Raw genomic sequence first — 18,682 nt, 5'->3', positions numbered from 1 at the left:
CCACGTTTACTTAACCCTAATTTTTCGCTGTATCTTGAATGAATAAACTTTGACAAATTCTAATCCAACATTTGTTTGTTTCTTGTTTTGTTTTGGATAAGTTTGTATGGTGTTAACGTGTCATGTTAATCTTTATGTTAGCTAACAATGTCTTGATGATTAATTTATGTTTTTATTTTCATATATGCTATTATTTATTTTGGGGCAAAGAAATTAGAGTTATTTCTTAATTTTGTTTAAAGAGACAAATTTATAACGGAAAGTAGGTTTAGTGCAATAAGTGAGTGTTAGATCTTACTATGTAGTAAGGGATTTAGAGGAAAATTAAAAGAGCTATGGGCTGCTGTAGAATTGAAGCTGTTTGCGAGCATGTTGTTGTCCTTGTTGAGTAGGCGCTCATTGGAGGTTGATTCCAGGTTACTTAAGTTTCCGTGCGGATTAATGTTTTCACATTGTCCATTTTGTAGTGATTTTGTTTTTTGTTTTTTGTTTTTTTTTATTTGAAGAATTGCTTGATGGTATATGTTGTTTGAAGTTACGATTTTAGAAATGGGAATGGTGTTCTTTGTGTGATTGGGATTGATATAGAAAATTAATGTTGACAGGGACGCCTATGGATTCGCTCTGAGACCTCAGCATGTTCAAAGATATATAGAGTACGCCAATATCTATCAGGTATTTTCCATTGAAGCTTTTGTTTTTAATTATAATTAAGGTAACATTGGTGTTAGTGACCTGATTAGAAATTTAATCCTAACAGACGGGGTGCATGTGTTAAGCTAGAGCGTAAAAATGAGTGCCCTTTTAGAATTACTTTCTATGTGTTTAACTTAGGTCTACAGCTAAAAAATAATTATGGTTAAGTGAGGAATATTAGAAACTTGAAGAGTTAAGAGATGAGATGAGAGTATCATTGTTGTGTTTCAGCATCAGATATCCTTCAGAATATTGGAGCTTAATAGACAGTACGTTGGATTTTTTGTGGACGTATATGTATCAGATTTCATTTGTCCCTATGCCACGACCAAATTATGTTTGAGTTCATCCAAAATTGAATTACGCTCGCACATTTGCTAATTAACTTCTTCTACTACAGACAGGCAATTCGTAAACTTGAGAATGGTAGGGGGATCTCTACCATAAAATGCCTTGAAGGGTGTCATTTTGGTGGAGCAATGGAAAGTGGTGTTGTACCAATATTCAGCCTAAGGTAACCATCGTGACTACTGTTTGGGCTGGTAACTACAAAAACATCTCAAATAAGCCTCCAAGCAGTGATTGACAACCTCTGTTTGCCCATCAGTTTGAGGGTGGTATGCTAAGCTGAACTTTAGACTGGTTCTTGCGGCCTTAAACAACTCCTGCATTGATTGACAAACACCCTATCTGTATCGGATACAATGGCCTTGGGAAAGCCGTGTAACTTCATAATATTGGTCACAAACACAGCAGCTATGTCCTTAGCATTATAAGGGTGACACAGCAGAATAAAATGCCTATACTTAGTAAGTCTGTCAATTACCACCAGGATTGTATCATACCGTTTAGCTTTAGGCAACCCACCAATGAAATCCATGCTAACCTCATCAAAAACTTGAGAAGGAATAGGTAAATGTTGTAATAACCCTATTGGTTTGAGGGCTGAATGTTTATTTAAATGGCAAACCTTACATTTTTGCACAAATTCTTGGACATCATTCTAGTCCCTTCCCAAAAAACAATATCAGATATCCTCTTATAAGTTCTAAAGAAACCTGAGTGACCTCCACTTGGGCTGCTGTGAAATTTCGCCAAAAACTTGGGAATGAATTTAGAATTACGGGGAACCACTAACCTGTCTTTATAAAGGAGGCAACCGTTGTGTATGCGATAGTAAGGATGGCTGGAAAAGTTCAGCAATAAATCTTGCATAATGGCCTTTAATTTCGAATCATGTTGTACCTTCGAAGCTAAATCATCCCACTCAGAAAAGTTAGCCATGGACACAATCGCTAATTTGATTTCTTCTCTCCTTGACAATGTGTCAGCCACTTGATTTGAAGCCCCAGGTTGGTAATGAATTTCAAATGAGTACCCCATGAGTGTCGAAATCCATTTGTGTTGCTCCAGCGTTTTCACTCGCTAGTCCGTCAAGAATTGCAAACTCTGTTGGTTGATTTTGATTAAAAATTTGCGGCCTAGTAAATAATGGCTCCATTTGTGTACCGCGAACACTATAGCCATGAGCTCCAGTTCATATATTGACTTCTGCTTGGATTGAATCGAAAAAGCCTTACTGAGAAAAGCAATGGGGCGGGATTTCTAGACCAAAACAGCACCCATTCAATGACCAGAGGCATCTGTGTGAAATTCAAAGGGCAAGCTGAAATCAAGTACTGCTAAAATTGGTACAGTTGTCATTGCCATTTTAAGAGCCTCAAATGCTTGTTGTGCTTGATTATTCCACTCAAAAAAGTCTTTTTGGAGGAGTTGGGTTGGTGGTTGTGCAATCATCCCATATTCTTTCACAAAACATTGATAATACCTTGTCAACCCTAAAAATCCTCGCAAACTTTTTATGGTTTGCGAGACAGGCCAAGACAGCATGGCTTCAAGCTTCCATGGGTCTGTCTCTACACCTCTAGTTGAAATCACATGACCCAAATACTCCAACCTTTGTTGCCCAAACAAACATTTGTTTCAATTAACCACTGGCTCATTCTCATCCAAAATCCAGAAGGTTTGTTTAATATGGTCGACGTGGGTATCTAAATTAGGGTTATACCAAAATATTGTCAAAAACACTAAGATAAACTTCTTCAAAATCGACCTAAAGATGGTGTTCATGAGTGCTTGGAAAGTGGAAGGGGTGTTGGTTAACCCGAACAGCATCACCAGGAATTTGTAATGTCCTTCATGGGTCTGAATCCTCCTCTCTTACCCTGATCTGATGGTAGCTTGATTTTAGATCCAACTTTGTAAATATTGTCGCCCCTCCTAGTTCATCTAAGAGTTCTTCAATGGAGGGAATAGGAAACTTGTGTGGTATGGTCAGGTTATTTAGAGCCTTATAATCCACACAGAAATGCCAACTATCATGCTTTTTCTTCACCAATAACATCGGGCTGGCAAACAAACTCGTACTAGGTTGGATAATCCCCAAATCTAACATTTCTCGCACCAGCCTCTCTATTTCATTTTTTTTGGAAGTATGGATATTTGTAGAGACGTATATTAGGGGGTTTGGTGTTGTCCAGCAAGGTGATGGAGTGATCTATGGGGCGTTTTGGGGGCAGTTTGATATTCTGTCAAAACAAATGGCTAAAATCCTCCACAACAGCAGGGACGTTTGGTTCAATCATTTCATCATGTTCCCATCCCTTGTCCTCTATAGAATAAGCTTCTACCATATATCTAGTGTCCTTGGCTTGTAATGCCTTCAACATAGTTTTGAATGACACAACTGACTTTACCAATGAAGGATCACCTTGAAACACTACCTTTTTCCCTTTATTAACAAAAGCCATGGTCAGGTTCTTCCAATTAGAACACATATCCCCTAAGGTGCTCAACTACGAGATTCCTAAAACAACATCTGCTCCACCTAACTTGAAGGGAAAAAAGTCCTGCTTCCACTCAATTCCCTGAACCCGTAAACTAACCCTTTGCAAATCCCTTCCCCTCTAATTGTGACTCCATTTCCAACCATCATTGTAAACGGTTTACTCCTCCCAACTTCCAATCCTAATTTCTGCACTAATTCATGGGCAATGAAGTTATGGGAAGCTCCACTATCCATCAAAACAACAACCTCTTCCTCCCCAATCAACTCCCTGAGCTTTAGTGTCTTATCAGTGGTTATCCCCACAATAGAGTTCATTGATAATGCAATAGAGTTACCTTCTTTAAGGGTTGCGTCACCTGTCTCATGCGCATCTTCTTCCTTTTTGGTATCATCATCATCATCATCCAGGACCAGTAGGATCTGGAGTGACTCACTTTTACAGCGGTGATTAGGCCCAAACTTTTTGTCACAACAGAAATAGACTCTCTTTCCGTTTTAGACTGAATTTGAACCTCTATTAATCGTTGGAAGCCTTCATTTCTGTTTGGCATGATTGTAAACTAAGCCGTCTTTCCTCCTCTATCCCAACCTCTATTTTGAGCTCCCGAGAAAGGACCCAGCTCATTGCTCTTCATTGAGGCACTTCCCCAACTTCTGTTTTGAGCTCCGGAGAAGGAACCTAGCTCATTGCTCTTCGCCGACGTACTTCACCAATTTGGGCGACTCAAGTTTGGACTGGAAGACACGCTTTTGTATGTTTCAAGTCGATGGTTATGGATTCTTTCAAATCTGGGTTGGGTTTTGTCTAAAACCCAGTTTTTTTCTTCTATGCAATGGGTTTGCTCAATTAGATCCACCAACACATTGGGCTTATTCAGTCTCAGTTTAGCCCGTATCTTATCTTTAAGCCCATTCATGAATATTCCTATGAGTAATTCATCCCCCAACTCTTTCAAAGGAGCAGTACAAGCTTCAAACTCTTCCCTGAACTCTGTCATTGTCGTTGTTTGCATCAAACCCACTACAGCCTTATACACAATCCCTTGGAATGACGGACAAAATCTGGAGATCAGCGCTATTTTAAAGGCTCCTCATGAGTGGAACAGTGTCTGTGAGTCCACCCACTGATACCAATTCAGTGCTCTACCTTCCATGCATACAACAACAACCTCTACCATCTCCTCCTCAGCATACCGATTGATGTTAAAATATGGGTTTGCCTTAAAAGTCCACCCATAAGGGTCATCTCCATTAAATATCGACAGTTCTAACTTCTTAATCTTCCTATCATCTTTCCCCAATTCAGTACTGTTTTTGTTTGGGTCGTTGCCACTGTTTTCACCATCATTCTGATTCTTCGACGATGATGTCTTGCGTGTTTCGTGATTTCGTGCCTCGTCACGTTCCTTTCTTAATTGCATCAGCTCATGCACTCGTCACCTTCCTCTCTTAATTGCATCAGCTCATGCATCTCCAGTAAGTATTCTTTCACACTTCCTAAATCTTGTCTCATTGATCCCATTTCTTTCTCTAAACTGTCAACTCTACTTTCCATTCTGGTATTTACCATCAGCCAACGGCACTCTAATACCAAATTGATAGAACCCCTTGCTAAATCAACCAATCTCAACAGCAAATAGTTTTCCCAACACAATTTAACAATAACCAATTCATCAACAATCCAATATTGTATTGAAATTAAAGGAAACAGTCATGGAAAGGCAATTACAAGAACTGATAGATCCCAGCAATTCGAGGAGCTGGGGGCCTCCCATAAGACTCTTAACAATAATCTTTGCTTAAGAAAATAGCCCACTCTCCTAATATACTGTTAACTCCCAAAATTATTCCCCTCAAACCAACAATATTCCCCAACACATGGACCGCTATAACAAGTGTAACAACCTGTGACAAACCTAACTACATCACACTTCTAGCACCCTTCCCAATACCATTTTTACCTTTGTGCCCCCTTAGTTGGTAAAACTTGCCAATCAGAGGTCTATCGGTTTATTTTATTCAAATGAATCTATGCCTCAATTAATTGGTTATGCAGATGCATCATATTTATCTAACCCACATAAAGCTGGATCTCAAAACAGGTTATTTGTTCATGTATGGAGGTACGACTATTTCATGGCATTCTACAAAACAAACTATATCTCTATACTTGTCTTCAAATCATCCGAGATAATAGCTATCTATAGCAAGCTGAGAATGTGTTTGGCTCAAATCAATAACCCAACATATTCAGAATCATGTGGCATTGATTACAACAAAGAAGTTCATTAACATATATGAAGATAACACTGCATGCTAACTCAGTTAAAGGGAAGTTTATCAAAGTGTGATAGGACAAAACATATATCACCTAAATTCTTCTTCACTCATGATCTTCAAAAGAATGGCGATATGAAGTTAAACAGATTCAGTCATGTGTAATTTGACAAACTTATTCACTAAAGCTTTACCGACTACAACATTTGAAAAGTGGTCTACATATTGGAATGCGTCGATACAAAAATCTTAAGTGATATCATCATGAGGAGTAAATAATACGCACTATACTCTTTTTCATTGACCAAGGTTTTATCCCATTGGGTTTTCCTGGTAAGATTTTTAATAGACGGTTTCTAAATGCGTATAATATACAAGAATATGTACTATTTTTCCTCACAGGTTTATTGGGTTTTTTCCTAGTAAGGTTTTAACCAGTCATTTTCTTTGTGTAATGGACATTCAAGGGGGAGTGTTATGAATAAATGTGGATACCCTTACAATTCTAACTTCCTAATCTTTCATCTTCTCTAGCTCTTGAAACTTTCAAGTTCTACACTTCAAAGCATTTATTAGCTTTAAATTTTATTTATAATATTTCATAATCTTGAGACTATAAATAGATGTATTGTGAAATCGGTGAGCACGGGTAGCGGGTAGAACCGGAACCGAGGGTAAAACCGGAACCGGAACCGGAACCTACCCAGAACCTGCCTGTGCGGTAGGTTCCGGTTCCATTTTTGGAACGCTACTGTGCGGTTCCGGTTCCGGTTCCGTTTGCATGTGGAGGAACCGGAACCGGAACCGGAACCTGTAAAGGGTACCCTGTTGGAACCTGTAGGGGTACCCGGTTTGAACCTGTTTTGAAACCTGTTTGGAACCTGTTTTGGAACCTGTTTGGAACCGTTTTTAACCTATTAACCTGCTTTGGAACCTGTTTGGAACCTGTTTTGGAACCTGTTTTTAGAACCTGTTTAGAACCTATTTTGGACCTGACTATATGAAATATTTGTGAAATGTAAATAATGGGGAGTTTCTATTATTTTACATATAAAAAAATTTAAAATAGAAAAAGCTAAATTTTTAGAATAACCTAATTAATAATATACAATACAATTAACTTATTACATATAAATACACCATATTAAAGCTTTAATATATTATAATACATTATATTAAAGTTTTGATCAATTAAGTGAATAATTGGAATTATGATCCAATAAAGTGTTTTACATTTTTAATGTTATTAAAGAATTATTTTTTAATAAAATAGTATATTTGATTGAGTAATAATATATTTAGTTATTTATTTCAATTATCAAGTCTAAGTTATCTATAATAAATTAGTAATTAATTAATATATATGATAATGATAAAACTTATAAATTAATTACTAGTTAAATACATACTTAATCAATTATAACACTACATTATAGCTAAATGATTACTAATTAATTATAATTTATAACATTACTTAATTGATTTTAGTATAATTATTATAACATTACGTTAATTGATTACTACTTAATTAATTGACTTATAAGTTATAACATAATTAATTAATTAATAATTGACTTATAATTAGAAATTAATTAATTATAGCATTACGTTATAGATTTATAGTATAATTACTTAACAATTATAACTTTTTATTATAAACATTGGTACAAATTTAATTAATGACTAAAATTTAATTATTTAATATTATATTAAAATTTATAGTATGATTACTAATAGTTAATTCACTATAACATTACATTATAGTATGATTAATATATTATTAAACATTACATAATTAAATAATACTTAATTGATTATGTCATTATATTATAATATTAGTAATTACTAATTTACTCATAAACATTAACATATACTTATTAAATGATAAGAAATTTAATAATCATAATATTACCTTATAAACATTTTATAAACATTAATTAGCATTACATATAGTTAATAATTACTCAATTAAATTATAATATTATTATATACATTATATATTATGTCACTTACTTAATATAGCATTATATAGTTAAATGATTACATAATTACATAATTAGTTATAAATTTATACATTACATTATAAACATTAGTATTTACTAATTTACTATATTATTACATTACTTAATTAAACGATTAAAATTTAATTAATTATAACATTACTTTATTATTATTAATATGATACTTAATCATTAAACATTCCATTATAAACATTAGTATTTAATCAATGATTTAAATTTAATTAATTATAATATAAATTATAGGTTTATAGTATGATTACTTAATTCATTATAACATTACATTATACTATTTAAATGATCATATAATTAATATACATTACTAATTAAATGATTACTTAATTGTTATGAGTTTATGATTATGTTTTAAACATTAGTAATTACTAATTTACTACATAACATTAGCACATACTTAATTAAATGATAGAAATTTAATTAATTATAACATTACCTTATAAACATTTCATTATAGCATTACATTATAGTTAAATATTACTCAATTAAATTATAATATTATTATATTACTTAATATTATGATCACTTATTTAATTATGCATTACATAGTTATGATTACATAATTACTTAATTAGTTGTTATTTATAACTACATTATACATTAGTAATTTATTATATATTGCATTACTTAATTAAACGATTAAAAATTTATTAATTATAACATTACCTTATATATTTATAATATAATTACTTAATCAATTATACATTCCATTATAAACATTATTATATTAATCAAATGATTTGAAATTTAATTAATTATATATTAAATTATAGATTTATAGTTGATTACTTAATTCATTATAACATTACATTATACTATTATAGTATGATCATATATTATAATAACATTACATATTTAATATTACTTAATTGATTATGAGTTATGATATTTTTTTAAACATTAGTAATTACTAATTTACTACATAAACATTAGCACAATATTTATTAAATGATAAGAAATTTAATTAATTATAACTTTACCTATAAACATTAATTAAGCATTACATATAGTTAAATAATTACTCAATTAAATTATTATATTATTATATTAATTATATATTATGATCACTTACTAATTATAGTATTACATGTTAAATGATTACATAATTACATAATTAGTTATGAATTTATAACATTACATTATAACATTAGTAATTTACTAATTTACTAATTATACATTACTTAATTAACGATTAAAAATTAATTAATTAACATTCCTTATAATTTATAATAGATACTTGATCAATTATAACACTCCATATAAACATTAGTATATTAATCAAATGATTTGAAATTTAATTAATTATAATTTTAATGATTTAGTATGATGTACTTAATTCATTATAACATTACATATACTATTATAGTATGATCATATAATTAATATAACATTACATAATTAATGATTACTTAATTGATTAGAGTTTGATATTATATTTTAAACATTAGTAATTACTAATTTACTTCATAAATATTAGCACAATACTTAATTAAATGATAAGAAATTTAATTAATTATAACATTACCTTATAAACATTTCATTATAACATTAATTAAGCATTACATTATAGTTAAATAATTACTCAATTAAATTATAATATTATATATTACATTATATTATGATCACTTACTTAATTAAGCATTACATAGTTAAATGATTACATAATTACTTAATTAGTTTAGAATTTATACTTACATTATAACATTGTAATTTACTATACAATCATTACTTATTAACGATTAAAATTTAATTATTATAACATTACTTTATATATTTGTAATATGATTACTTAATCAATTATAATGTTTCATTTAAACATTAGTATATTAATAAATGATTTAATTTAATTAATTTAATATTAAATTATAGATTTATAGTATGATTACTTAATTAATTATAACATTACATTATACTATTATAGTTAATCATATAATTAATATAACATTACATAATTAAATGATTACTTAATTGATTATGAGTTATGATATTATGTTTTAAACATTAGTAATTTACTAATTTAACACATACTTAATCAAATTATTATAACATTATATTATAAATTTACGGTATGATTATTTATTAATTATAACATTCAATTATAACAATATTCAATACTTAATTATGATTAACAATTCAAGTGTTGCTTAGATTACGTTATGAGTACATTGGATACAATGAATGAATAATGAAATTTGTTAGGGGTTATTTGTAAACTTAAGGTGTTTTTGTATTTTTTAATAATAGGGGGGTAATTGATTTTTTACAGGATACCCTGGAAAGGAACCGAACCTGCATTTTAGGTTCCGGTTCCTTGAATTGAAGAACCTGCACTGTGCGGTTCCGGTTTCGGTTCCTTTTTTGGGAACCTGCACTGTGCGTTCCGGTTCCGGTTCCCCCGAAAAATGCAGGGTACCGGAACCAATCACCCTAGTAAGATGTGTACACTCAACTTGGAATAGAAAAGCATTAGTTCTATTTGTCTTCAATTATTTTCTCTCTCTTTTAGTTTATTTTATATAATAATTGTAAGTATCAGGGTTTTTTTTTTTTTTTACATAATGCTAAAAAAAGATAAAGATAAATATTAATAATTTAACATTTTCTATTTATTTATTTAAATGTAAACCAACAATATTGTGGTTTATTCCCTCTTGCTATCAAAAATTAGTGTAATATTACACTGACAAATATTTTTTAATAATTCTCTCACAAACTGATATATCAACTCGCAATTAATTAGTTTGTATGAGACCCATTAACCAAACTAATTATGAGTTATCACTTTATATTTGAGCAAGGTTTTCTCCGTCTCTCTTTATTCTTTATTAAAATTAAAGTCTTTGCGCCACTGTTAATGCTATATCCATAACTAGAATGAGCAAAAAATATACACATAGGTTACGTGACTGTCTAAATTAACTGACAATGTCGTTATCATAGGCCTGCATACATTCCAACGCAGCCCATGTAGTCAAATTGTCAAATACAAACGGTCAAACCATCTGTCACCTTCCAGTTCCAAAACCGATTCTATGTAACGGATGAACAATACTCCTACACGTGGCGCCAATAACTATTGTACACTTACCCGTCACCACTCCACGATCAAACCCCGTATTTAACAACTCCCCACGAAAGCCCGCTAATTAGAAGCAACGCGTGACCGCCTTCTAACGACTACTACAAGCTTTGAAACCGAGAGCAGAGTCCAGCGACACGACGAAGCCAAGACTGAAACTCCGTTCAGTTACCACAGATCCGAAACAACCTTTGATTCCATCTCCTAGAATGTCGGAGAAGCTTTCAATCTCATCCACAATTCGACAACAGAATACGGGAGGTGACAATCTACATTTCTTCTTTTCTGTTCTGTTCTATCTACAAATTTTAATCTCCTCGATTTTTCCACGTTTACTTTAACCCTAATTTTTCGCTGTATCTTTGAATGAATAAACTTTGACAAATTCTAAATCCAACATTTGTTTGTTTTTCTTGTTTTGTTTTGGATAGTTTGTATGTTGTAACGTGTCATGTTAATCTTATGTTAGCTAACAAGTCTTGATGATAATTATTAGTTTTTTATTTTCATAATATGCTATTTTTATTTTTGGGCAAAGAAATTAGAGTTATTTCTAATTTTGTTTAAAGAGACAAATTTTATAACGGAAAGTAGGTTTAGTGCAATAGTGGTAGTTAGATCTTACTATGTAGTAAGGGATTTAGAGGAAAATTAAAGAGCTTGGCTGCTGTAGAATTGAAGCTGTTTGCGAAGCATGTTGTTGTCCTTTTTGAGTAGGCGCTCATTGGAGGTTGATTCCAGGTTACTTAAGTTTCCGTGCGGATTAATGTTTTCACATTGTCCATTTTGTAGTGATTTTGTTTTTTGTTTTTTGTTTTTTTTTTTTTATTTGAAGAATTGCTTGATGGTATTGTTGTTTGAAGTTAACGATTTAGAAATGGGATGGTGTTCTTTGTGTATTGGGATTGATATAGAAATTAATGTTGACAGGGACGCCTATGGATTCGCTCTGAGACCTCAGCATGTTCAAAGATATATAGAGCGCCAATATCTATCAGGTATTTTCCATTGAAGCTTTTGTTTTTATTTATTAGGTAACATTGGTGTTAGTGACCTTGATTAGAAATTTAATCCTAACAGACGGGGTGCATGTGTTAAGCTAGAGCGTAAAAATGAGTGCCCTTTAGAATTACTTTCTATGTGTTTAACTTAGGTCTACAGCTAATAAAATAATATATGGTTAAGTGAGGAATATTAGAAACTTGAAGAGTTAAGAGATGATGAGATGTATCATTGTTGTGTTTCAGCATCAGATATCCTTCAGAATATTGGAGCTTTAAATAGACAGTACTGTTGGGATTTTTTGTGAAGTTATTTCATCAAAACTAAATAACAGAGCAACAGAAGTACAACAGTGTTTTCTGTCCAGCTTTTGATACATGTATGGTATCAGAGAGAAGAGGAAAGATCGCAAAAATGGAAGAATTTCATTGAGCACCAAAAGCTTCTCAACAAAACTCTCCTGAGGAGAAATATAGGAGTCGCTGCATGCTGAAGCCGCTAAGTTGAATGAGGAGACAGTTTCCTGAAGAGTGAAGGGAGCAAAGCTGAAACTACTGAGCTGAACGAGACAACTGTGCCAGAGATAGACAACAAGGGAACAAGGCTGAAGCTACTAAGTTGATAGAGGACACATATCAAGGAGTGGAAGTGAAGCGGACAAGGTGAAGACAGGAAGTTGAAGAGGAGATTTTTCCAGAGAGAAGTAGGAGAGAGAACCAGTGTGAAAATACTGAGACTGTTTCAAGAGGGGCATAGAAGTAGACAATGCTCGGGCTGTCGAGTTGAAAGAAGAGACTGTGTCAAGAGGAGTGTAAGTAGATAATAAGGCTGGAGCTATTGACTTGAAAGTAGAGACTGTTTCAGAGAGGGGTGTGGAAGTAGACAAGGTGAAGCTACTCAGTGAAAGAAGAGACTGTTTCAAAGAGTAAGGAAGGGGATGATTCAGTGGGAACTCTGATTCGATGGTTCAACTAAACTTGACCCCAAAAGGAGCAACTTTCAAAAAACAAAGCCCCGTGAGGTCCAACATGGGCTCGGATTAGACCATCCCTATATTCCATTGAGAGTATGATAGTTTTCGTGTGAAGAGGAGAAAGGCATGAGAGGTGAGCAGATAACCAAAAGTGAAGCCATCTTCCATCAATAGATGAAGCAGGATCTTTGGAAGAGGAATCTGAAGAGGGCATAGGAAAAATTATGTGTTACTGAGACGCCGAATGAGACTTAAGTGCCTGCTATGAAAAAAGTCTCCACAAAATGATGTCTCACCAGAGCCATACTTTCCTGGAAAGAGGAACTGGAGTGCCTTGTTCGTGGGGGAGTGCCGAAGGATCTCAGGGGAGAGGTGAGGTTGAAAGTGTTCAGTTTCTTGAAATTAATATTTTTATGTTAGGGAAAACATCACTTACTGAGTTTTGCCAATCAGTATGGCAGGCATTTGTTGGTGTTAAGGCGCGACGGTGGAGAGATATTACGAGGATCTGCTGGCTCAGTAACCAATGCCGTGAAAGCAAAGAGCATGATAATACATCAGGTGTACCCAAGAAATGGAAAGGCAGATTGAGAAGGTCATAGACTCATGCGCCTTGGACTTTATCGTTCAATCTTTTCAATTTGTACGTGCTACTTCTTTTGCTTTGTATTGTAAACCAGATTTCTCGGTGGACTTATATTTTACATTGACTTTACAGGACATACCACGGACTTTTCCAGGCCATCCTGCTTTGAATGAGAACGGTAGGGATTCCTTGACGTTTACTTTTAGCATATGCTCGACATAATCCTTCTGTTGGGTACTGCCAGGTAAATGGAGTCCTTTTATTTTTAATTTTTGCTGTATATGTGATTCTGCCGATGCTTCTTTTCATTGCTACTTCTAATGGTATTTAGAACTGTATCTTGTAACTTCTCATGGTATTTGGAACAAAGCTAAATGTCATGAAGAATGTAAACATCTAAGTAGAAATACTTACTGCTGTTTTGGTGGCACATGGTTGGTTTTGAAAGAGCATTAAGGTGTTTTCAAAGTTTTGGACCTATTAGAACTCATTTTGCTCAAATTAAACTTTGCTAGGAGTAGCTATTGAGCAGATTATCAAACCTTTTTTTCTTAAGGTCCAGTGATTATCAACTTTTCTCTGAGATATTTTCATCTTGCTACATTTTGGGTTCTTGGTATAAGTTTTGTATTCTGTTAATCTGTCAAACTGTAACCTTGATTTTGTCTCTCCCCAAATGTATCACTACCTCTCAAAGCATGTACATTTCTTCTGCTATCTTTAATTTCCACCGTCACTCTTTTTTCACTCAATTATGTGATAATCTTCTGGCTGATGTGATAATATTTTTGATAATTTTATTTACCATGTTCTGAAACACATGCAGCAATGAATTTCTTTGCTGGCATATTGCTACTTCTGATGCCAGAGGAGAATGCATTTTGGTAGGTTTTGGAAGCTTCTCCTGTCAAATCCTTTTTCTTCTGCCCCCTCAAACAAGCGCACACACGATGTTCTCTGAATTTCTGAATGAGCATTATCTAAAATCAGAGCATATATTAGATATGGCTCTCTCCCTCTCTCTTTGTTGCTTGTGGTAATACAATTTTTTTTTTTTTTTTTTTTTTTTTTTTTTTTTGGAAACAATTGATTTCAGAAAATAGTAAACAAATAGTCTTCTCCTTTTAGTAATTTCTAGGTATGATTTTTTTTTTATCCTTTATCCACCGTATGATGTTCCAAATTAGCTTACTGGATTTGTTTTTTTTTTTATGAAAATTTTCAGGACCTTTGTCGGCATTATTGACGATTATTTTGATGGGTACTATACAGAAGAAATGATTGAATCTCAGGTGTTATTCCATTATTCTGAATTCCTTTAGCAAAATTTTCAAGGTTTAGCATTATGTTCCATGTTCATTTGGATGCTAATAGGTCTTGTACTTAATGAGAACGTTGAACAGTAATCTAATCTCTGGTGAAACATTTTTGTGTGCTACTAGGTGGACCAACTTGTTTTTGAGGAGCTGATCCGCGAAAGATTGCCTAGATTGGGTTTGTTTGCTTTAGATTGCATTTGCTCTATTAATTTTCATCTTTTTATGATTGTTTCCGATACATGAAGCAGTCCGGGTAACTTTTTCTATTCCATTTATTCTTATGGTGCAGTTAATCATCTGGATTACTTGGGAGTGCAGGTGACATGGATCTCTGGACCTTGGTTCCTTTCCATTTTTGTGAATATGCTTCCTTGGGAAAGTGGTGAGATCTATGTGATGTACCAAAAATTTCAACTAATATGAAATTAAAATTGAAAACTGAGTTTTCTGTATTTTGGTCATTTAGTTGTATTCTATCCTAGTGTTATAGGACTGGATTAAAATTACTTTCTGAATGGATTCCTTTATCTTCAGTTCTTCGAGTTTGGGATGTTCTTCTTTATGAAGGAAATCGTGTTATGCTATTCCGGACAGCCCTTGCATTGATGGAGTTATTTGGTAATGAGATATTATAATTTTGTCTGATGTTGGTGTACTGTTAAATGTGTGTGATTACTTGCTTTTAATTACTCTTTTATGGTATTCTCGGCCATATAATTTTGTCATGTGAATTTCCTGTAGGTCCTGCATTAGTTACAACTAAAGATGCCGGGGATGCCATTACTTTGTTGCAATCCCTAGCTGGATCAACATTTGATAGCAGCCAGCTTGTTTTTACTGCTTGCATGGGCTATTTGACAGTGACTGAAGCCAAATTGCAAGAGTTGAGAGAAAAGCATAGACCTGCTGTATTAGTGGTAGTAGAGGAAAGATCAAAAGGGGGTCAGGTTTGGAAGGATTCAAAGGGGCTTGCATTGAAGCTGTATAGTTTTAAGCATGACCGTGAATCAGTTGTCGAAGAAAATAAGACCATTGAAGAGTTAGGTGGTGTACTTGCAGGTAGAGATATTTCTCATTCGGAGCCTCCTTCATCAAATGTAGATGATTTGCATGGTGACACAACGATCTACTCTGAAGTAGATTCACTACCAGATCTTCAAGAACAGGTGGCTCTCTTCTTTTCTCTTCCCCCACCCACATATGCACATTAGTACCATCTTTCTGAAGCTTGTTCTTTCACCTTGTTAATTTTGACTTAGTTCTGGTTGTAACTGACTGCTCTTCTTGGCGATGTGCTCAGACATGTTAACCACTTCATTTCTGAGAATCACAATGCTTCAGCATAATACTATGGCATGGAAAGAAATTGTGCTAGAGGCTACAAAATCATTACTGACTGATATTAATTCTCCTCAAGATGTTGCAAAATATGAAAATTTTCAGTTGGAGCATGTCAACTAGAAGCTGTGATGTGTCTTTTGATATAGTTTTCCAATGTTTTTGTAGTTTTATTATCACAATATCAAAAATCACATTGCATTTTGGAGGAAAATTATTGTCTTGTATACCATAGTTCAGTAAGACTGACTAAAAGTTACTAGTTACAAAAGTTAGTCAATGTCATCTAGTAATTAATTATTAATCTATAATTAGTCAAAAACATGACTGATTCTACAACTCATTTTAAATTTTAACATTAATGGTTTTTGTGCAGGTGGTTTGGTTGAAAGTGGAGTTGTGCAGGGTGCTGGAGGAGAAAAGATCTGCTGTACTAAGGTTAGTACAATCTATAGTCTATTTTTTTAGACAAAAATCCTTTACATTCCTAGCATGTTCATTGAGTTCTAAACTGGGGGCTATTTCAAACTCTACAACCTTCCTAGTCAAGAAACTCGTGGGATATAATGTCCCAAGTAGGTGGCCCAAGCGGATTTGAATCTTTGATCTCTTAGTTGAAACCAAGAGTTTTTACCACAAAATAGGTTCTATAGTGTGCTTTCTGCGTCCTTTTTTTCCCTTTTATTGTGGATCTATAGCAGATTACTCTTTTGACAAGAAAAACAAGCTCTCACCTTTCAGTTGCTTTAGGGGGCTTAACCATTGCTGTTGGTTGCCTGCCATGTGCTATCTAATTACTTCATTCAATCTGCAAATACTATTATTCATATTTATGTATTTAGAGTACTTAATTGTCCAGTACAAAGCTACTTAGTGGGTTCAAATTCCTTGGACCATTGGTCTCTCTCTATTTCTCTGTATCCTCTTCCTCTTTCTTTCTCTCCTAGGAAGTAATGATTTATTTAGAAGCCTAGAGAAGGATGCTATTACTCTTGTTTACTCAATGTTTGTTTTAGGCCTTTCTAAATATGAAATTTCATGTAGTCATCATTCTGTATCCAGTTCTCCATCTATTTGAAGAGTTACTTCAGTGAGAACTATTTGTTCTTAGATCAGGAAATTTATTTGATCCTGTAGGTGGCGTTGATTTTGAAACAAACAATGGCTCCTCAAATTACAAATACAGTGGTCATTATCATGAATTATTTTGATGCTATTAATATGCCTGTCAATATGTGTGGTATTTGTTATTTTTCAGAGCTGAAGAGCTGGAGACAGCACTTATTGAGATGGTCAAACAAGACAATCAACGTGAATTGTGTGCAAGGGTATGTCCAAGGTTGATGCGCGCGAATGTTGTTTCTCTATTATGTCTGCCCATTGTGATAATGAAAATGTTTCATAATACTATTTAGGACAAACATGCAACACGCTTCTCTCTCTCTCTTTCATTTTATATATTGAATTGGAAATGGTTGTCTTGCTTTTAAAATTTATTGGATTCATTGTTACACTACGTATGTTGATGTAGTGGACTAGATGAATACCCTCAATTGAAACAATTTTTTTAATCAGTGAAAGCGTTATTTAAGATAATGTGCAATTTTTCTTTTTCCGTTTCTCCTTTATGCATATGCCTGTTCGATATTTTTATCAATTCCTTAAAAGAATTGCATGCCTCATAATTTCCAACGATTGATAATTTCATCTTGAACTTTTGAAGCACAAATGCTCTAGAAACTATGTGTCAATTGATTTACATTTATAAAAATGCACTCAAATCATATGTTTTAATCTCCAATCAATTAGTTGAGATGCTAGTGATAAAGATGATAATTAAAGGCTTTATGCCAGTGAACTCATTAAACAACACCCCTACACAGATTCTTTTCGTTTTCTCCTTTGGCTAAGAGCTGCCTAAATCACTAAGAAAAATAATTCTAGTCTTCCTTTGTGAGCTCCAAGTCACTCGACTTGCTCGGTTGATTTAAAAACTCATTTACAATGCTGCAGATTGAGCTGTTGGAGCAAGAGGTGGCTGGGCTACAGCAATCTCTAGATGACAAGAGAGAACAAGAATCTGCAATGCTTCAGGTTTGGACTTATTTTCTGCTATCTCCGATATTACTTTCTGAAAATGATCATTCTTATTCATGTTATGGGCCCTGTAGTTATCTGTAGATTGCTCTTATGTGCTGTAGGTCCTTCTGCGGGTAGAGCAAGAGCAAAGAATAACTGAAGATGCTCGCAGAAATGCAGAGCAAGATGCAGCCGCTCAGAGATATGCAGTTAACGTGCTTCAGGTACTTTTAGCCTTTTTCATATCCTGGTTTTTCTCACAAAGTAACATAAATCCTATCAAGTTATTAGATTTATAGAGAGGCATTTTGATTGATCACTTTATCTTGTTAAGCTCATTTCATACTGCACAACGTCTTGCTACTTATAATGTGTAAGTTTATCTGATGTCTCATGAAGTAGTATGAAGTGTCGGGACTTGAGAAACATCAGTGGAAAATTTCCAAAGTACA

At 33.4% G+C, this 18,682-nt stretch overlaps 1 protein-coding gene across 1 annotated transcript in view; it reads left to right on the top strand.

Moving 5' to 3' along the window:
• LOC116127705 (ecotropic viral integration site 5 protein homolog) overlaps positions 1-18,682 on the top strand; it is a 32,211-nt gene that overhangs the window by 11,470 nt on the left and 2,059 nt on the right. The window contains exons 7-15 of the mRNA XM_031413345.1: positions 14,720-14,786; positions 14,937-14,988; positions 15,103-15,195; positions 15,348-15,431; positions 15,555-15,979; positions 16,528-16,589; positions 17,410-17,479; positions 18,165-18,245; positions 18,353-18,454. Coding sequence (XP_031269205.1) covers positions 14,720-14,786; positions 14,937-14,988; positions 15,103-15,195; positions 15,348-15,431; positions 15,555-15,979; positions 16,528-16,589; positions 17,410-17,479; positions 18,165-18,245; positions 18,353-18,454 — 1,036 coding nt within the window. The remainder of the gene's footprint in view (positions 1-14,719; positions 14,787-14,936; positions 14,989-15,102; positions 15,196-15,347; positions 15,432-15,554; positions 15,980-16,527; positions 16,590-17,409; positions 17,480-18,164; positions 18,246-18,352; positions 18,455-18,682) is intronic.

Source organism: Pistacia vera, unplaced genomic scaffold (genome assembly GCF_008641045.1).
Source record: "Pistacia vera cultivar Batoury unplaced genomic scaffold, PisVer_v2 Contig194, whole genome shotgun sequence".
In the NCBI taxonomy this organism is placed as follows: Eukaryota; Viridiplantae; Streptophyta; class Magnoliopsida; order Sapindales; family Anacardiaceae; genus Pistacia; species Pistacia vera.
Note: the sequence above shows the minus strand (reverse complement) of the source record. Positions and strands in the feature narration are given on the sequence as shown.